At 43.6% G+C, this 17,459-nt stretch overlaps 1 protein-coding gene across 1 annotated transcript in view; it reads right to left on the bottom strand.

Annotated features, from left to right (window-relative positions):
• EVC2 (EvC ciliary complex subunit 2) overlaps nucleotides 1-17,459 on the bottom strand; it is a 217,041-nt gene that overhangs the window by 183,886 nt on the left and 15,696 nt on the right. Inside the window, exons 3-4 of the mRNA XM_038744853.1 lie at nucleotides 5,839-5,984; nucleotides 1,096-1,161 (exon numbers count right to left, since the gene is read on the bottom strand). Coding sequence (XP_038600781.1) covers nucleotides 1,096-1,161; nucleotides 5,839-5,984 — 212 coding nt within the window. The remainder of the gene's footprint in view (nucleotides 1-1,095; nucleotides 1,162-5,838; nucleotides 5,985-17,459) is intronic.

The following is a 17,459-nucleotide window of genomic DNA, read 5'->3' as shown; positions in this document are numbered from 1 at the left end:
CATTTATTAATCAATCATATTTATTGAGCGCTTACTGTGTGCAGAGCACTGTACTAAGCGCTTGGGAAGTACAAGTTGGCAACATATAGAGGCAGTCCCTACCCAACAGTGGGCTCACAGTCTAAAAGGGGGAGACAGAGAACAAAACCAAACATACTAACAAAATAAAATAAATAGAATAGATATGTACAAGTAAAATAGAGTAATAAATATTAAGCCCTTACTATGTGCAAAGCACTGTTGCAGTACACTGCCTGGCATATAATTAAGCACTTAGCAAATACCATAATCATTATTATGATTATTTGTAGTTCCTTCTGTTGAGAAGCAGCATGATCCTGAGGAATTGTCAAGAGCCTGGAAGCCCCAGGACCTGGGTTCTAATCCCAGCTCTGGCACTTATCTGCTGTGTGACCTCAGGCAAGTCACCTGAGTTCCCCATACCTGTTTCCTCACCTGAAAAATGGTTATTCTTCCTTCTAATTAGTCCAGGAACCTGTGTGGGTCTATGAGCAGGGCCCATCTGATTATCTAGTATCTCCCCTGCTGCTTTAGTACAATGCTTGGCACATGGTAAGTGCTCAAAAAATACCATTATTATTATTATTATTATTATTATGGTATTTGGTAAGTGCTTACTATGTGCCACATACTGTACTAAGTACTGGGGTGGATACAAGCAAATCAGGTTGGACACAGTCCCTGTCCCACATGGGGCTCACTCTCTGAAATTCTTATTTTACAGATGAGGTAACTGAGGCCCAGAAAAGTGAAGTGACTTGTCCAAGGTCACACAGCAGAGAAGTGGCAGAAGCGAGATTAGAACCCATGACCTTCTGACTCCAAGGCCCGTGCTCTATCCATTATGCCAAGTAAAATAAATAAATAGAGTAATAAATACGTACAAACATATATACATATATACAGGTGCTGTGGGGAAGGGAAGGAGGTAAGGCGGGGGGATGGAGAGGGGGAGGAGGGGAACTAATAATGAACTAATTATCCATTTAGTTCTCAAATTCTTAAATGTTTGGATCCACCATTTTACATGTAATCCAATTCTCTCTCTCAAGAATCGTACTAAATAAAACTTACCATAGCACATTTCTGAAAAGTTATTCCAAATTCAGAAGTCACTGAAGGTCTTGAAGGATCTTCATGCTATAATAAAATATCATTTGCCCAGTTAAAAATTAGAAAAAACGTATACACTTTGGCTGCAAATGATCAGTTCAAAGGCATTTGAAAAAACACATATGGTACTTGAGACAATACCTTTCAAGGGAATCATCATCATCATAAATCGTATTTATTGAGCGCTTACTGTGTGCAGAGCACTGTACTAAGCGCTTGGGAAGTACAAGTTGGCAACATATAGAGATGGTCCCTACCCAACAGTGGGCTCACAGTCTAAAAGGGGGAGACAGAGAACAAAACCAAACATACTAACAAAATAAAATAAATAGAATAGATATGTACAAGTAAAATAGAGCAACAAATATGTACAAACATATATACATATATACAGGTATATATATACAGGGGAATATATATGTATGTATACATATATACATATATATGTATATATACAGGGAATGAAACATGAAGTCAAGATGCCCCATAGCAACTGCCCTGAAACTTTGTTCTTTTTCATGGTAATAATAATTGTGATGGTGGTATTTGTTAAGCGCTTACTAGGTGCAGGCACTGTACAAAGCGTTGGGGTGGATACAAGCAAATCAGGTTGGACACAATCCCTGTTCCATGTAGGGCTTACAGTCTCAATCCCCATTTTACAGATGAGGTAACTGAGGAACAGAGAAGTAAAGTGACTTGCCCAAGGTCATGCAGCAGGAGGCGGAGCCGGGATAAGAACCCATAACCTCCTGACTCCTAGGCCTGTGCTCCATTTATTCAATTGTATTTATTGACGAGAAGCAGCGTGGTTCAGTGGAAAGAGCCCGGGCTTTGGAGTCAGGGGTCATGGGTTCAAATCCCTGCTCTGCCACTTATCAGCTGTGTGACTGTAGGCAAGTCACTTAACTTCTCTGTGCCTCAGTGACCTCATCTGTAAAATGGGGTTGAAGACTGTGAGCCCCCCATGGGACAACCTGATCACCTTGTAACCTCCCCAGTGCTTAGAACAGTACTTTGCACATAGTAAGTGCTTAATAAATGCCATTATTATTATTATTATTTTACAGATGAGGTAACTGAGGAACAGAGAAGTAAAGTGACTTGCCCAAGGTCATACAGCAGGAGGAGGAGCCAGGATATGAACCCATAACCTCCTGACTCCCAGTCCTGTGCTCCATTTATTCAATTGTATTTATTGACGAGAAGCAGTGTGGCTCAGTGGAAAGAGCCCGGGCTTTGGAGTCAGAGGTCATGGGTTCAAATCCCGGCTCTGCCACTTATCAGCTGTGTGACTGTGCGCAAGTCACTTAACTTCTCTGTGCCTCAGTTACCTCATCTGTAAAATGGGGTTGAAGACTGTGAGCCCCCCGCGGGACAACCTGATCACCTTGTAACCTCCCCAGTGCTTAGAACAGTGCTTTGCACATAGTAAGTGCTTAATAAATGCCATCATTATTATTATTATTGAGCAGTTACTGTGTGCAGAGCACTGTACTAAGCGCTTTGAAAGTACAATCCCTGCCCACAATAGAGACAATCCCTCTCTCCCTGCCCACAACGGGCTTACAGCCTAGAAACGGGGAGACAGACATCGAAACAAGCAAACAGGCATCAGTAGCATCAATATCAATAAACAGACCCATTTTCTAGATGAGGTAACTGAGGGACCGTAAAGTGAAGTGGCCTAGACAGTAGGGCAAATCACAGGACAACATTAAAACAACATTTTGTCGGGTTATTATTCAGTAGTTCCTAACCTAGCATGGACCTGATGAAACAAGAGCAAGTAGTTTTGAGCCACAGCAAAGGGACCAGTTAAATCAATCAATCAATCGTATTTATTGAACGCTTACTGTGTACAGAGCACCGTACTAAGCGCTTGGGAAGTACAAGTTGGCAACATATAGAGACAGTCCCTACCCAACAGTGGGCTCACAGTCTCAAAGGGGGAGACAGAGAACAAAACCAAACATACTAACAAAATAAAATAAATAGAATAGATATGTAATATCTATTAATTAATTAATTAATTATAATAATTAATTAAATATATTTTAAGAATTCTTAGCAGGGAAGCAGTGCGGCCTAATGGAAAAGAGCATGGGCCTGGGAATCGGAAGGACCTGGGTTCTAATCCCGGCTCTGCCACCTGTCCGCTGTATGGCCTCGGGCAAGTCATTTCTGTATCCACCCTGGCGCTTATTACAGTGCTGGGCACGTAGTAAAGCACTTAACATATTCCACAATTATTATTATGCAGAACAGAGAAATAGGTAGAAAAAACATACAGAGTTTGATCAGTTTGGATGGATTAAGGTAGGTCCGGGTATGGGAAAAAGCAATTCTTTTAAGCTCTTAAAGTTTTTGGAGTTCATCTTTCTATAATCATACCTTCCGCTTCGTAAAACCAAATTAGACCCTACGCATCTTAAAACATGTCTCTTGTCTTCAATCCATAAAACAAAGAACCTCTCCTTTAAGTTGAGCTGTGCTTCATGAATTATCATGGGTTCTAATCCCGGCTCCACCAATTTGTCAGCTGTGTGACTTTGGGCAGGTCACTTCACTTCTCTGGGCCTCAGTTACCTCATCTGGAAAATGGGGATAATTTTACACCTCCCCCCCACCCCACCTTACCTCCTTCCCCTCCCCACAGCACCTGTATATATGTATGTACGTATTTATTACTCTATTTATTTTACTTGTACACATTTACTATTCTATTTAATTTTGTTCATATGTTTTGTTTTGTTGTCTGTCTCCCCCTTCTAGACTGTGAGCCCGCTGTTGGGTAGGGACCGTCTCTAGATGTTGCCAACTTGGACTTCCCAAGCGCTTAGTACAGTGCTCTGCACATAGTAAGCGCTCAATAAATACGATTGAATTGAATGAATGAATGAATGAATGAATCGTCGCTTACATAGAAAATGTATTATTATAATTTCTTTACGGTATTTGCTAAGTGCTCACTACGTGCCAGGCACTGTATTAAGTGCTGGTAGTTATGAGCTAATCAGCTTGAGTATATTCCCTGTCCCACGTGGGGCTCACCGTCTCATTTCCCATTTTACAGATGAGGTAACTGAGACCCAGAGAAGTTAAGTGACTTATCCAAGGTCACACAGCGGACAGGTAGCAGAGCCGGGATTAGAACCCAGGTTCTTCTGACTCCCGGGGATTCCCAGGCTCTATCTACTAGGACGCGCTGCTTCTCAGGATGCACGGAGAGAATTTGGGCTCAAGGTGCCTCTCTCCCCACCAACATCCTAGGCATCCGGCACGAATAAAAGTAGACTGTGTGAGCCCTTGAGTGTCACCGTATCACAGTTCTAATATTTGATTCCTAATATCACCATAATCATTCATTCGTTCATTCAATCGTATTTATTGAGCGTTTACTGTGTGCAGAGCACTGCACTAAGCGCTTGGGAAGTACAAGTTGGCAACCTATAGAGACGGTCCCTACCCAACAGTGGGCTCACAGTCTAGAAGGGGGAGACAGACAACAAAACAAAACATTTTATTCTGATAATAATAATAATAATAGTAATGATGGCATTTATTAAGCCTTCCCCAGACTGAGCCCCTTCCTTCCTCTCCCCCTCACCCCCCTCTTCATCCCCCCCCATCTTACCTCCTTCCCTTCCCCACAGCACCTGTATATATGTTTGTACATATTTATTACTCTATTTATTTTACTTGTACATATCTATTCTATTTATTTTATTTTGTTAGTATGTTTGGTTTTGTTCTCTGTCTCCCCCTTTTAGACTGTGAGCCCACTATTGGGTAGGGACTGTCTCTATATGTTGCCAACTTGTACTTCCCAAGCACTTAGTACAGTGCTCTGCACATAGTAAGCGCTCAATAAATACGATTGATGATGATGATGATTAAGTGCTTACTATGTGCAAAGCACTGTTCTAAGCGCTGGGGTAGATACAAGGTAATCAAGCTGTCCCACGTGGGGCTCACAGACTTAATCCCCATTTTACAGATGAGGCAACTGAGGCACAGAGAAGTTAAGTGACTTGCCCAAACTCACACAGCTGCCAAGTGGCGGAGGTGGCATTTGAACCCATGACCTCTGACTCCAAAGCCAGTGCTCTTTCCACTGAGCCATGCTGCTTCTGACGACTTGACACCTGCCCACATGTTTTGTTTTGTTGTCTGTCTCCCCCTCCTAGACTGTGAGCCCGTTGTTGGGTAGGGACCGTCTCTATAGGTTGCCCACTTGTACTTCCCAAGTGCTTAGTACAGTGCTCTGCACACCGTAAGCACTCAATAAATACAATTGAATGAATGAATGAATGTGCCTAGGTGTCGAGTCGTCAGAACAAACAGAATTAAAGCTAGATCAATCAATCAATCATATTTATTGAGCACTTACTGTGATGAACAACATTAACAAAATAAATAGAATAGTAAATATGTACAAGTAAAATAGAGTAATGAATCTGTACAAATATATATAGAGGTGCTGTGGGGAGGGGCTGTAAGCTAGACTGTGAGCCCACTGTTAGGGAGGGACCGTCTCTAGATGTTGCCAACTTGTACTTCCCAAGCGCTTAGTACAGTGCTCTGCACACAGCAAGCGCTAAATAAATACGATTGAATGAATGAATGAATGAGGGGAAGGAGATAGGGCTGGGGGGATAGGGAGGAGGACAGGAAAAATCAACATCACAGCATGCGACTGACCAGTGGGTGTGTAATGGAAGATTCTCGTTTATATAAAATCTTCTGCGTCCACGAGGGCATCAGAGAAAACAGCGAAGAGCTCCACTGATTATTTGAGGCTGCAGACGTCAACAGGAGATTGCGGTCTTTGGTTCTGTGGCGGATTCCTACTTAATAAATAATAATAATAATAATAATAATAATAATAATAATAATAATAATGGCATTTAAGTGCTTACTACATGCAAGCACTGTTCTAAGCACCGGGTATGATACAAGGTGATCAGATTGTCCCACGCGGGGCTCACAGTCTTAATCCCCACCTTATAGATGAGGTAACTGAGGCCCAGAGAAGTGAAGTGACTTGCCCAAAGTCACACAGCTGACAAGCGGCAGAGCTGGGATTCGAACCCATGACCTCTTCCTCCCAAGCCCGGGCTCTTTCCACTGAGCAACGCTGCTTCTCTTCTTCAAGTGAAATTGCTCTGGACAAAATCTGTAGAATTCCAGGAGTTACAGCAATAGTACCAAAACCCTTCACCGACACCTTTTCACAAACCTGCCCGTCACCACATTGGATGGGTATTATTCATTCAGTCATATTTATTGAGCGCTTACTGTGTGCAGAGCACTGTACTAAGCACTTGGGGTCACCACATTGGATGGGTATTGTTCATTCATTCATTCAATCATATTTATTGAGCGCTTACTGTGTGCAGAGCACTGTACTAAGCGCTTGGGAAATACAAGTTGGCAACATATAGAGACAGTCCCTGTCCAACAGATGACTTTCTGACTCCCAAGCCCACACTTTATCTGGAATTCAGATTGACTGACACAGCACAAGCCTAGGAGTCAGAAGGTCATGAGTTCTAGTCCCGGCTCCACCACTTGTCTGCTGTGTGACCTTTGGAAAGTCACTTTATTATGAGAAGCAGCGTGGCTCAGTGGAAAGAGCCCAGGCTTTGCAGTCAGAGGTCAGGGGTTCAAATCCCGGCTCCGCCAACTGTCAGCCGTGCGACTTTGGGCAACTCACTTAACTTCTCTGGGCCTCAGTGACCTCATCTGTAAAATGGGGATTAAGACTGTAAGCCCCCCCATGGGACAACCTGATCACCTTGTAACCTCCCCAGCGCTTAGAACAGTGCTTTGCACATAGTAAGTGCTTAATAAATGCCATCATTATTATTATTGTAACCTCCCCAGCGCTTAGAACAGTGTTTTGCATTCATTCATTCAGTCGTATTTACTGAGCGCTTACTGTGGGCAGAGCACTGTACTAAGTGCTTGGGAAGTACAAATTGGCAACATATAGAGATGGTCCCTACCCAACAGCGGGCTCACAGTCTAGAAGGGGGAGAAGGAAAACAAAACAAAACCTATTAACAAAATAAAATAAATATAATAAATATGTACAAATAAAATAAATAAATAAATAAATAAATAGAGTAATAAATATGTACAAAGATATATACAGGTGCTGTGGGGAGGAAAAGAGGTAAGGCAGGGGTGGGGATGGGGAGGAGGAATGAGGGGGCTCAGTCTAGGAAGGCCTCCTGGACATAGTAAGCACTTACCTCCCAAGTGCTTAGTACAGTGCTCTGCACACAGTAAGCGCTCAGAAAATATGATTGATTGACTGATTGATTGATTAATAAATGCCATTATTATTATTCATTCATTCATTCAATCGTATTTATTGAGCACTTACTGTGTGCAGAGCACTGTACTAAGCACTTGGGAAGTACAAGCTGGCAACATATAGAGACGGGCCCTACTTAACAGCGGGCTCACAGTCTAGAAGGGGGAGACAGAGAACGAAACAAAACATATTAACAAAATAAAATAAATATAATAAATATGTACAAATAAAATAAATGAATAAATAAATAGAGTAATAAATACGTACAAAGATATATACAGGTGCTGTGGGGAGGGAAGGAGGGAAGGCGGGGGCGAGGATGGGGAGGAGGAGAAGGGGGAGAGGAATGAGGGGGCTCAGTCTGGGAAGGCCTCCTGGACATAGTAAGCGCTTACCTCCCAAGCGCTTTGTACGGTGCTCTGCACACAGTAAGTGCTCAGTAAATACAATTGATTGATTGATTAATAAATGCTATTATTATTATTCATTCATTCAATCGTATGTATTGAGTGCTTACTGTGTGCAGAGCACTGTACTAAGCGCTTGGGAAGTCCAAGTTGGCAACATATAGAGACGGTCCCTACCCAACAGCGGGCTCACCGTCTAGAAGGGGGAGATTGTTGGGCCATGCTGCTTCTCCAACTGAACTGACGGCTGGGTTAGATTCAAGCTAATCAGGCTGATCACAATCTCTATCCTAGAAGGGGGAGATTATTGTGCCATGCTGCTTCTCCAACTGAACTAACAGCTGGGTTAGATACAAGCTAATCAGGCTGATCACCGTACCTCGTTCTCGCCTGTCCCGCCATCGACCCCCGGCCCACGTCATCTCCCGGGCCTGGAATGCCCCCAATCCCTCTGCCCCTCCGCCAAGCTAGCTCTTTTCCTCCCTTCAAGGCCCTGCTGAGAGCTCACCTCCTCCAGGAGGCCTTCCCACACTCAGCCCCTTCCTTCCTCTCCCCCTCGTCTCCCTCTCCATCCCCCCATCTTACCTCCTTCCCTTCCCCACAGCACCTCTATATATGTTTGTACATATTTATTACTCTATTTATTTATTTATTTATTTATTTTACTTGTACATATCTATCCTATTTATTTTATTTTGTTAGTATGTTTGGTTTTGTCCTCTGTCTCCCCCTTGTAGACTGTGAACCCACTGTTGGGTAGGGACTGTTTATGTTGCCAACTTGTACTTCCCAAGCGCTTAGTACAGTGCTCTGCACATAGTAAGCGCTCAATAAATACAATTGATTGATTGATTGATCACAATCTCTGTCCTGCATAGGGCTCACAGTCTTAATCCCCATTTTACAGATGAGGTATCTGAGACCCAAGCTGAGCCCCCACTTTTTCCTCTCCTCCTCTTCCTCTTCTCCCCATCACCCCCTTCCCCTCCCCACAGCACTTGTATATATTTCTATATATTTATTACTCTATTTTATTTGTTCGCATTTATTACAGTTTAATGATGTGTATATAGCTATAACTATTTATTCTGACGGTATTGACACCTTTCTACTTGTTTTGTTTTGTTGTCTGTCTCCCCACTCTAGACCGTGAGCCCACTGTTGGGTAGGGACCATCTCTATATGCTGCCGATCTGTACTTCCCAAGCGCTCAGTACAGTGCTCTGCGCAGAGTAAGCTCTCAACAAATGCTCAGTGGAAAGAGCCGGGGCTTTGGAGTCAGAGTCATGGGTTCAAATCCCGGCTCCACCAATTGCCTGCTGTGTGACTTTGGGCAAGTCACTTCACTTCTCTGGGCCTCAGTTACCTCATCTGGAAAATGGGGATGAAGATTGTGAGCCCCCCGTGGGACAACCCGATCACCTTGTAATCTCCCCAGCGCTTAGAACAGTGCTTTCCACATAGTAAGCACTTAACAAATGCTATCATTATTATTATAAATAAATATGATTGAATGGATGAATGAATGAAAGTGACTTGCCCAAGGTCACCCAGCAGATGTGGCGGAGCCAGTATTAGCAATAATGATAATTCAGGTATTTGTTGTTAATAATAATGGCATTTATTAAGCACTTACTATGTGCAAAGCACTGGGGAGGTTACAAGGTGATCAGGTTGTCCCACGGGGGGCTCACAGTCTTCATCCCCATTTTACAGATGAGGGAACTGAGGCCCAGAGAAGTGAAGTGACTTGCCCAAAGTCACACAGCTGACAATTGGCGGAGCTGGGATTCAAACCCATGACCTCTGACTCCAAAGCCCGGGCTCTTTTCCACTGAGCCACGCTGCTTCTCTAAGCACTTACTATGTGTCAGGCACTGTACTAAGTCCTGGAGTAGATACAAGCAAATCAGGCTGGACACAGTCCCTGTCCCATGGGGCTCACAGTCTCACTCCCCATTTTACAGATGAGGGAACTGAGGCACAGAGAAGTGAAGTGTCTTGCCCAAGGTCCCACAGCAGACAAGTGGCAGAGCTGAGATTAGAACCCAGGTCCTACTGAGCCCCAAGCCCGGGCTCTAGCCATTAGAGAAGCAGCGTGGCTCAGTGGAAAGTGCACGGGCTTTGAAGTCAGAGGTCCTGGGTTCAAATCCCGGCTCCACCACTTGTCAACTGTGTGACTTTGGGCAAGTCACTTAACTTCTCTGGGCCTCAGTTCCCTCATCTGTAAAATGGGGATGGAGACTGTGAGCCCCACGTGGGACAACCTGATTGCCTGGTAACCTCCCCAGCGCTTAGAACAGTGCTCTGCACATAGTAAGCGCTTAATAAATGCCATTATCATTATTATTATTACCCCACGCTGCTTCTAATTAGGGCAGAGGGGGAGAAGAGGCTGGGATGGAAGTGACTTTGGGCAAGTCACTTCACTTCTCTTAGCCTCAGTTACCTCATCTGCAAAATGGGGATTGAGACTGTGGGCCCCACATGGGTCAGGGACCGTGTCCAACCCGATTTGCTTGGATCCACCCCAGCGCTCAGTTACCTCATCTGTAAAATGGGGATTGAGACTGTGGGCCCCACATGGGTCAGGGACCGTGTCCAACCCGATTTGCTTGGATCCACCCCAGCGCTCAGTACAGTGCCTGGCACCTAGTAAGCGCTGAACAAATACGTCATTATTAATCCATCAGAAAGAAAACAGACATTTCGGACTGAAGGGCTCCCTCCTGGGTCTTTCCTCTGAGTCTGGGAGAGCAACACTGCTCCAGGGCAGGATTTGGGGAGGGCCTGGGGAAACCTGGGGCTTCTGTGAACATTTAGAGAAGCAGCGTGGCTCAGTGGAAAGAGCCCGGGCTTTGGAGTCAGAGGTCATGGGTTCAAATCCCGGCTCCGCCACTTGTCAGCTGTGTGACTTTGGGCAAGTCACTTCACTTCTCTGGGCCTCAGTTACCTCATCTGGAAAATGGGGATGAAGACTGTGAGCCCCCCGTGGGACAACCTGATCACCTTGTGACCTCCCCAGCGCTTAGAACAGTGCTTTGCACACAGAAAGCGCTTAATAAATGTCATTATTATTATTATTATAGGGGAAAGAGCCTGATCCTGGGAGTCAGAGGTTGTGGGATCTAATCCCTGCTCCTCCACTTATCAGCTGTGTGATTTGGGGCAAGTCACTTTACTCATTCATTCAATCGTATTCACTCATTCATTCAGTCGTATTTATTGAGCGCTTACTGTGTGCAGAGCACTGTAACTAAGCGCTTGGGAAGTACAATTTGGCAACATATAGAGACGGTTCCTACCCAACAGTGGGCTCACAGTCTTTGAGCGCTTACTGTGTGTAGAGCACTGTACTGAGCGCTTGGGAAGTACAAGTTGGCAACATATAGAGACAGTCCCTACCCAACAGCGGGCTCACAGTCTAGAAGGGGGAGACAGACAAATAAACAAAACATATGAACAAAATAAAATAAATAGAATAGATATGTACAAGTAAAATAAATAGAGTAATAAATATGTACAAACATATATACAGGTGCTGTGGGGAGGGGAAGGAGGTAAGGTGTGGGGGAAGAGGGAAAGAAGAAAGAGGGGGCTTGGTCTGGGAAGGCCTCCTGGAGGAGGTGAGCTCTCAGTAGGGTTTTGAAGGGCTTTACTTCTCTGGGCCTCAGTTACCTCAACTGTAAAATGGGGATTAAAACTGTGAGCCCCACGTGGGACAACCTGATAACCTGGTATCTCCCCCAGTACTTAGAACAGTGCTTGGCACATAGTAAGCGCTTAACAAATACCAACATTATTATTATTTGCAACTTTCTGTGCCTCAGTTCCCTCATGTGGAAAATGGGGAGTAAGACCGTGAGCCCCACAAGCAGCGTGGCTCAGTGGAAAGAGCACGGGCTTGGGAGGCAGAGGTCATGGGTTCAAATCCCCACTCCGCCAAGTGTCAGCCATATGACTTTGGGTAAGTCACTTAACTTCTCTGGGCCTCAGTTACCTCATCTGTAAAACGGGGACTAAGACTGTGAAATCCACATGGGACAACCTGATCACCTTGTATCCTCCCCAGTGCTTAGAACAGTGCTTTGTACATAGTAAGCGCTTAACAAGTGCCATTATTATTATTATTATAGGGATTGAGTCCAACCTGATTAGCTTGAATCTACCCCAGCACTTAGAACAGTGCTTGACACATAGTAAGCGCTTAACAAAATACCATTCAATATATATAAATATGTATTTATATATTTATATATAAATATTATATGTTATATTATCATACATCATATTATCATATTATTATATTACATCATTACATCCCATTCATTATATCATCAATATCATTAATAATTAATTATTAATTAAAATTAATTTTAATAAAAATGATTTAACGATGAAAATTAAAAATAACTATTGCATTGTTATTGATATTGTTATTATTGATATTATTGATGTTTTATTATTATATTGTTGCATTATTAAAATATTATTATGTATCATATATTATCATATATAACATTATATATTATAGCTATATAAATATATACATAAATATATTGTATTGTATTGTATGTATATATATATTTGGCCAACAGGCATTCAGGGCTCTGGGAAAGGCTCCCTAATCCAAGACTAATGTCGACAAGGCAGAGAGACTGATCGTGTGACCTCTTCACTCAGTCAATCAATCAATCAGTAGTATTTATTGAGCACTAAGCAGCTGGGAGATGAGCCACCTAGCCTAGGATTTGGTGAATGGCCAAGGCACCTTAAATCAATCAATGGCATTTGAGTGTTTTCCGTGTGCTGCGCAATGCAACTGCAGTATTTATTAAGTGCTTACTATGTGCCAGGCATTGTTCTCAGCATTGGGGTAGGTACACGGTAATCGGGTTAGACACAGTCCCTGTCCCTGTTCTGATGTCCCTGTCCCTCTCCTCCTCCCCATCCCCCCCGCCCTACCTCCTTCGCCTCCCCACAGCACCTGTATATAGATTTGTACAGATTTATTACTCTATCAATTTTACTTGTCCATATTTACTATTCTATTTATTTTGTTAATGATGTGCATTTAGCTTTAGTCCTATTTGTTCTGACGACTTGACACCTGTCCACATGTTTTGATGTCTGTCTTCCCCTTCTAGACTGTGAGCCCGTTGTTGGGTAGGGACTGTCTCTATATGTTGCCGATTTGTATTCATTCATTCATTCCATCGTATTTATTGAGCGCCTATTGTGTGCAGAGCACTGTACTAAGCGCTTGGGAAGTACAAGTTGGCAACATATAGAGACGGTCCCTACCCAACAGCGGGCTCACGGTCTAGAAGGGGGAGACAGACAACAAAACAAAACATGTTGACAAAATAAAATAAATAGAATATGTACACATAAAATAAATAGAGTAATAAATCTGTACAAACCTATATACAGGTGCTGTGGGGAGGGGAAGGACGTAAGGTGGGGGGGAAAAGGGGGGAGGAGGGGGAGAGGAAAGAGGGGGCTTAGTCTGGGAAGGCCTCCTGGAGGAGGTGAGCTCTCAGTAGGGCTTTGAAGGGATTTGTACTTCACAAGTGTGCTCTGCACACAGTAAGCGCTCAATAAATATGACAATGAATGAATGAATATAACAATAATAACAATAATGGCATTTATTAAGTGCTTACTATGCACAAAGCACTGTTCTAAGCACTGGGAAGGTTACAAGGTGATCAGTTTGTCCCATGGGGGGCTCACAGTCTTCATCCCCATTTTCCAGATGAGGTCACTGAGGCCCAGAGAAGTGAAGTGACTTGCCCAAAGTCACACAGCTGACAATTGTTGGAGCCGGGATTTGAACCCATGACCCCTGGCTTCCAAGCCCATGCTCCTTCCACTGAGCCACGCTCTTAATCCCCATTTTACAGATGAGGGAACTGAGGCCCAGTGAAGTGACTTGCCCAAGGCCACACATCACACAAGTGGTGGTGTCGGGATTAGAACCTAGGTCCTTCTGTTTCCCAGGCCCATGCTCTATCCCCTAGGCTGTGCTGCCCTTGGGGAGTATAATACAGTAGAGTTGGCAGACCCCTGCCCTGCATGAACTGCAATTTAACCTTACTCTTTGCTGGCCAGATGTGAAATTTCTTTAAAATCACCTTGGGATGCCTCTTTTAACACATTCGGTGTTTACTACGTTTGTTTTCTTTTCCCTATTGATTTAGGCTCTTGATTTATATCCTCAAAAGACACAGCATGGAGGAATCCATTTTAAGTCTCTTACATTACACTCAGCTGCCAACAAGCCAAGGTGCTAATTTTCTGCACTTCATTAGCTTTTGATATTTCAACAGGTAAAAATGAGTGTGTCTAAACTCAAGTAAAAAGAAAATTAGCCCAATAACTGGTGTATTTGAAGGGAACATTGCACACCACACTCAGAAAATGCCAGTAGTTTAAAATCTACCTAATTATTTCAGTCGGAGCATTTCAGGATTGAAACATTGATTCACTGTTGTAAAAAAAAAAAAACAACTAATACATGCTTGAAAGAGCTTTGCAAAGGTCAAATACCAAACTACAACATTAAGGGACAAATATAAATAAGGGAAATTAATTTGGGAAATGACTTTCACAGCTGAGAACCAGAATTAAAGGACTGAGACAACTTCCTGAGAGCAAAATATGACTGCCTAAATAATAAGGCTCCGGTTTAATCAAAGAACTTTTATTGATGCAGCGTGGCTTAGTGGAAAGAGCCCGGGCGTGGCAGTCAGAGGTCGTGGGTTCTAATCCTGACTCTGCCACTTATCAGCTGTGTGACTTCAGGCAAGTCACTTCACTTCTCTGTGCCTCAGTTACCTCATCTGTGAAAGGGGGATGAAGACTGTGAGCCCCACATGGGACAACCTGCTTACTTTGTATCTACCCCAGCACTTAGAACAGTGCTTGGCTTATAGTAAGCGCTTAACAAATACCATCATTATTATTAGTAGTAGTAATAGTAGTAGTACAGTGCTCTGCACACAGTAAGTGCTAAATAAGTGGTTAGTATAGTAATCTGTACACAGTAAGCACTCAAGAAATACAACTGAATGAAATACCATTAATGATGATAAATGAAATATAATAGTTGAAGACTTCTAACGAACAGATGTCACAGGAAATTATTAACTAGAATAAGAAGTCTGTTTCCTTGCATTAGCCCACTTTCGAACATCAATCCCGGCTCCACCACTTTTCAGCTGCATGACTTTGGGCAAGTCACTTAACTTGTGCCTCAGTTACCTCATCTGGAAAATGGGGATTAAGGCTGTGAGCCCCCCGTGGGACAACCTGATCACCCTGTAACCTCTCCAGCGCTTAGAACTGTGCTTTGCACATGGTAAGTGCTTAATAAATGCCATCATTATTATTATTATTAATCGGTCGATATCCAATTAATGTTTATTGAGCACTTACTGCGTACAGAACTCTGTACTAAGAGCTTGCAAGAGTGCAATACAACAGAGTTGGTAGACGCCTTCCCTGCCTACAAGGAGTTTACGGACTTGAGAGGGAGTGAGATACAAATATAAATAAATTATAAATATGTACATAGGTGCCGTGGGGCTGAGGGTGGGTGAATAAAGGGTACAAATCCAGGTGTGAGGGCGATGCAGAAGGGAGAGGGAGAAGGGAAAATGAGGGTTTGGTCGGGGAGGAGATGAGATTTTAATAAGGCCTTGAAGGTGGGAAGAGTGAATCGCTTTTAGGTATAAAGGAGGATGAAGTTCCAGCCCAGAGGCTGGACATGGGTGAGGGGTTATTAGCGAGAAAAACGAGATGGAGGTACAGGGAGAAGGTTGGCATTAGAAGAGTGAAGCGTGAGGGCTGGGTGCCAGGAGATTAGCCAGGTGAGGTAGGAAGGGGCAAGTTAAAGTCAATTGTAGACCCAGTTAATAATAATAATAATAATAATGATAATAATGGCATTTATTAAGCACTTACTATGTGCAAAGCACTATTCTAAGCACTGGGGAGGTTACAAGGTGATCAGGTTGTCCCATGGGAGGCTCACAGTCTTCATCCCCACTTTACAGACGAGGTAACTGAGGCACAGAGAAGTGAAGTGGCTTGCCCAAAGTCACACAGCTGACAATTGGCGGAGCTGGGATTTGAACCCATGACCTCTGACTCCAAAGCCCGTGCTCTTTCCACTGAGCCACACTGCTTCTCATTTTATTTTAACCACTCCATTTTTTTTTAACCAGCTATTTTATCCACTCCATTGAATGAGAAAAATAAAGACATAAATACAGTTCTGGGCCTCGTAGGACAAGAGGTAATATTCATTCATTCAATCATATTTATTGAGCGCTTACTGGACACAGAGCACTGTACCAAGCGCTTCGGAAGTACAAGTCAGCAACATATAGAGATGGTCCCTATCCAACAATGGGATCACAGTCTAGAAGGGGGAGATGGACAACAAAACAAAACATTTAGACATTCATTCATTCATTCAATCGTATTTATTGAGCGCTTACTGGACACAGAGCACTGTACTAAGCGCTTGGGAAGTACAAGTCGGCAACATATAGAGACGGTCTCTACCCAACAACGGGCTCACAGTCTAGAAGAGGGAGACAGACAACAAAACAAAACATGTAGACAAGCGTCAAAATCGTCAGAACAAATAGAATTATAGCTATATGCACATCATTAAAAAAATAAATAGAACAGTAAATATGTACAAGTAAAATAAATAGAGGAATAAATCTGTACAAATATATACAGGTGCTGTGGGGAGGGGAAGGAGGTAGGGCGGAGGGGAAGGGGAGGAGGAGAGGAAAAAGGGGGCTCAGTCTGGAAGGCCTCCTGGAGGAGGTGAGCTCTCAGTAGGGATTTGAAGGGAGGAAGAGAGCTAGTTCGTTGGATGTGCGGAGGGAGGGCATTCCGGGCCAGGGGGCATGGTGAGGAGGTGAGCAGCGGCAGAGGAGCGGAGGGTGCGGGCTGGGCTGGAGAAGGAGAGAAGGGAGGTGAGGTAGGAGGGGGCGAGGGGACGGACAGCCTTGAAGCCGAGAGTGAGGAGTTTTAGCTTGATTCATAGGTGGACAGGCAGCCACTGGAGATTTTTGAGGAGGGGAGTGACATACCCAGAGTGTTACAGGTGACAAAACCGTCAGAATAAATAGAATTATAGCTATATGCACATCATTAATAAAATAGAGTAGTAAATATGTACAAGTAAAATAAGTAGAGTAATAAATCTGTACAAATATATACAAGTACTGTGGGGAGGGGAAGGAGGTAGGGCGGGGGGCAGTGGGGAGGGGATGAGGAGAGAAAAAAGGGGGCTCAGTCTGGGTAATAATAATACTTGTGGTATTTTGAAGCACATACTATGTGCCAAGCACTGCATCAAACACTAGGACAGATATAAATAATATAAGCACATCAGACACTGCCCCTGTCCCACTTGAGGTTCACAGTCTAAGGGGGAGGGGGGGAGAACAGGTACTGAATCCCCAATTTAAAGATGAGAAAACTGAGAAACAGAAAAGTTAAGTGACTTGCCCAATGTCACACAGCTTGGCAGGGGTGGGATTAGAACCCAGGTCCACCGATCCCCG

The sequence above is a fragment of the Tachyglossus aculeatus genome, chromosome 4 (assembly GCF_015852505.1).
Source record: "Tachyglossus aculeatus isolate mTacAcu1 chromosome 4, mTacAcu1.pri, whole genome shotgun sequence".
In the NCBI taxonomy this organism is placed as follows: Eukaryota; Metazoa; Chordata; class Mammalia; order Monotremata; family Tachyglossidae; genus Tachyglossus; species Tachyglossus aculeatus.
The sequence above is the reverse complement of the archived record's forward strand: the minus strand, read 5'-3'. Positions and strand labels throughout refer to the sequence as shown.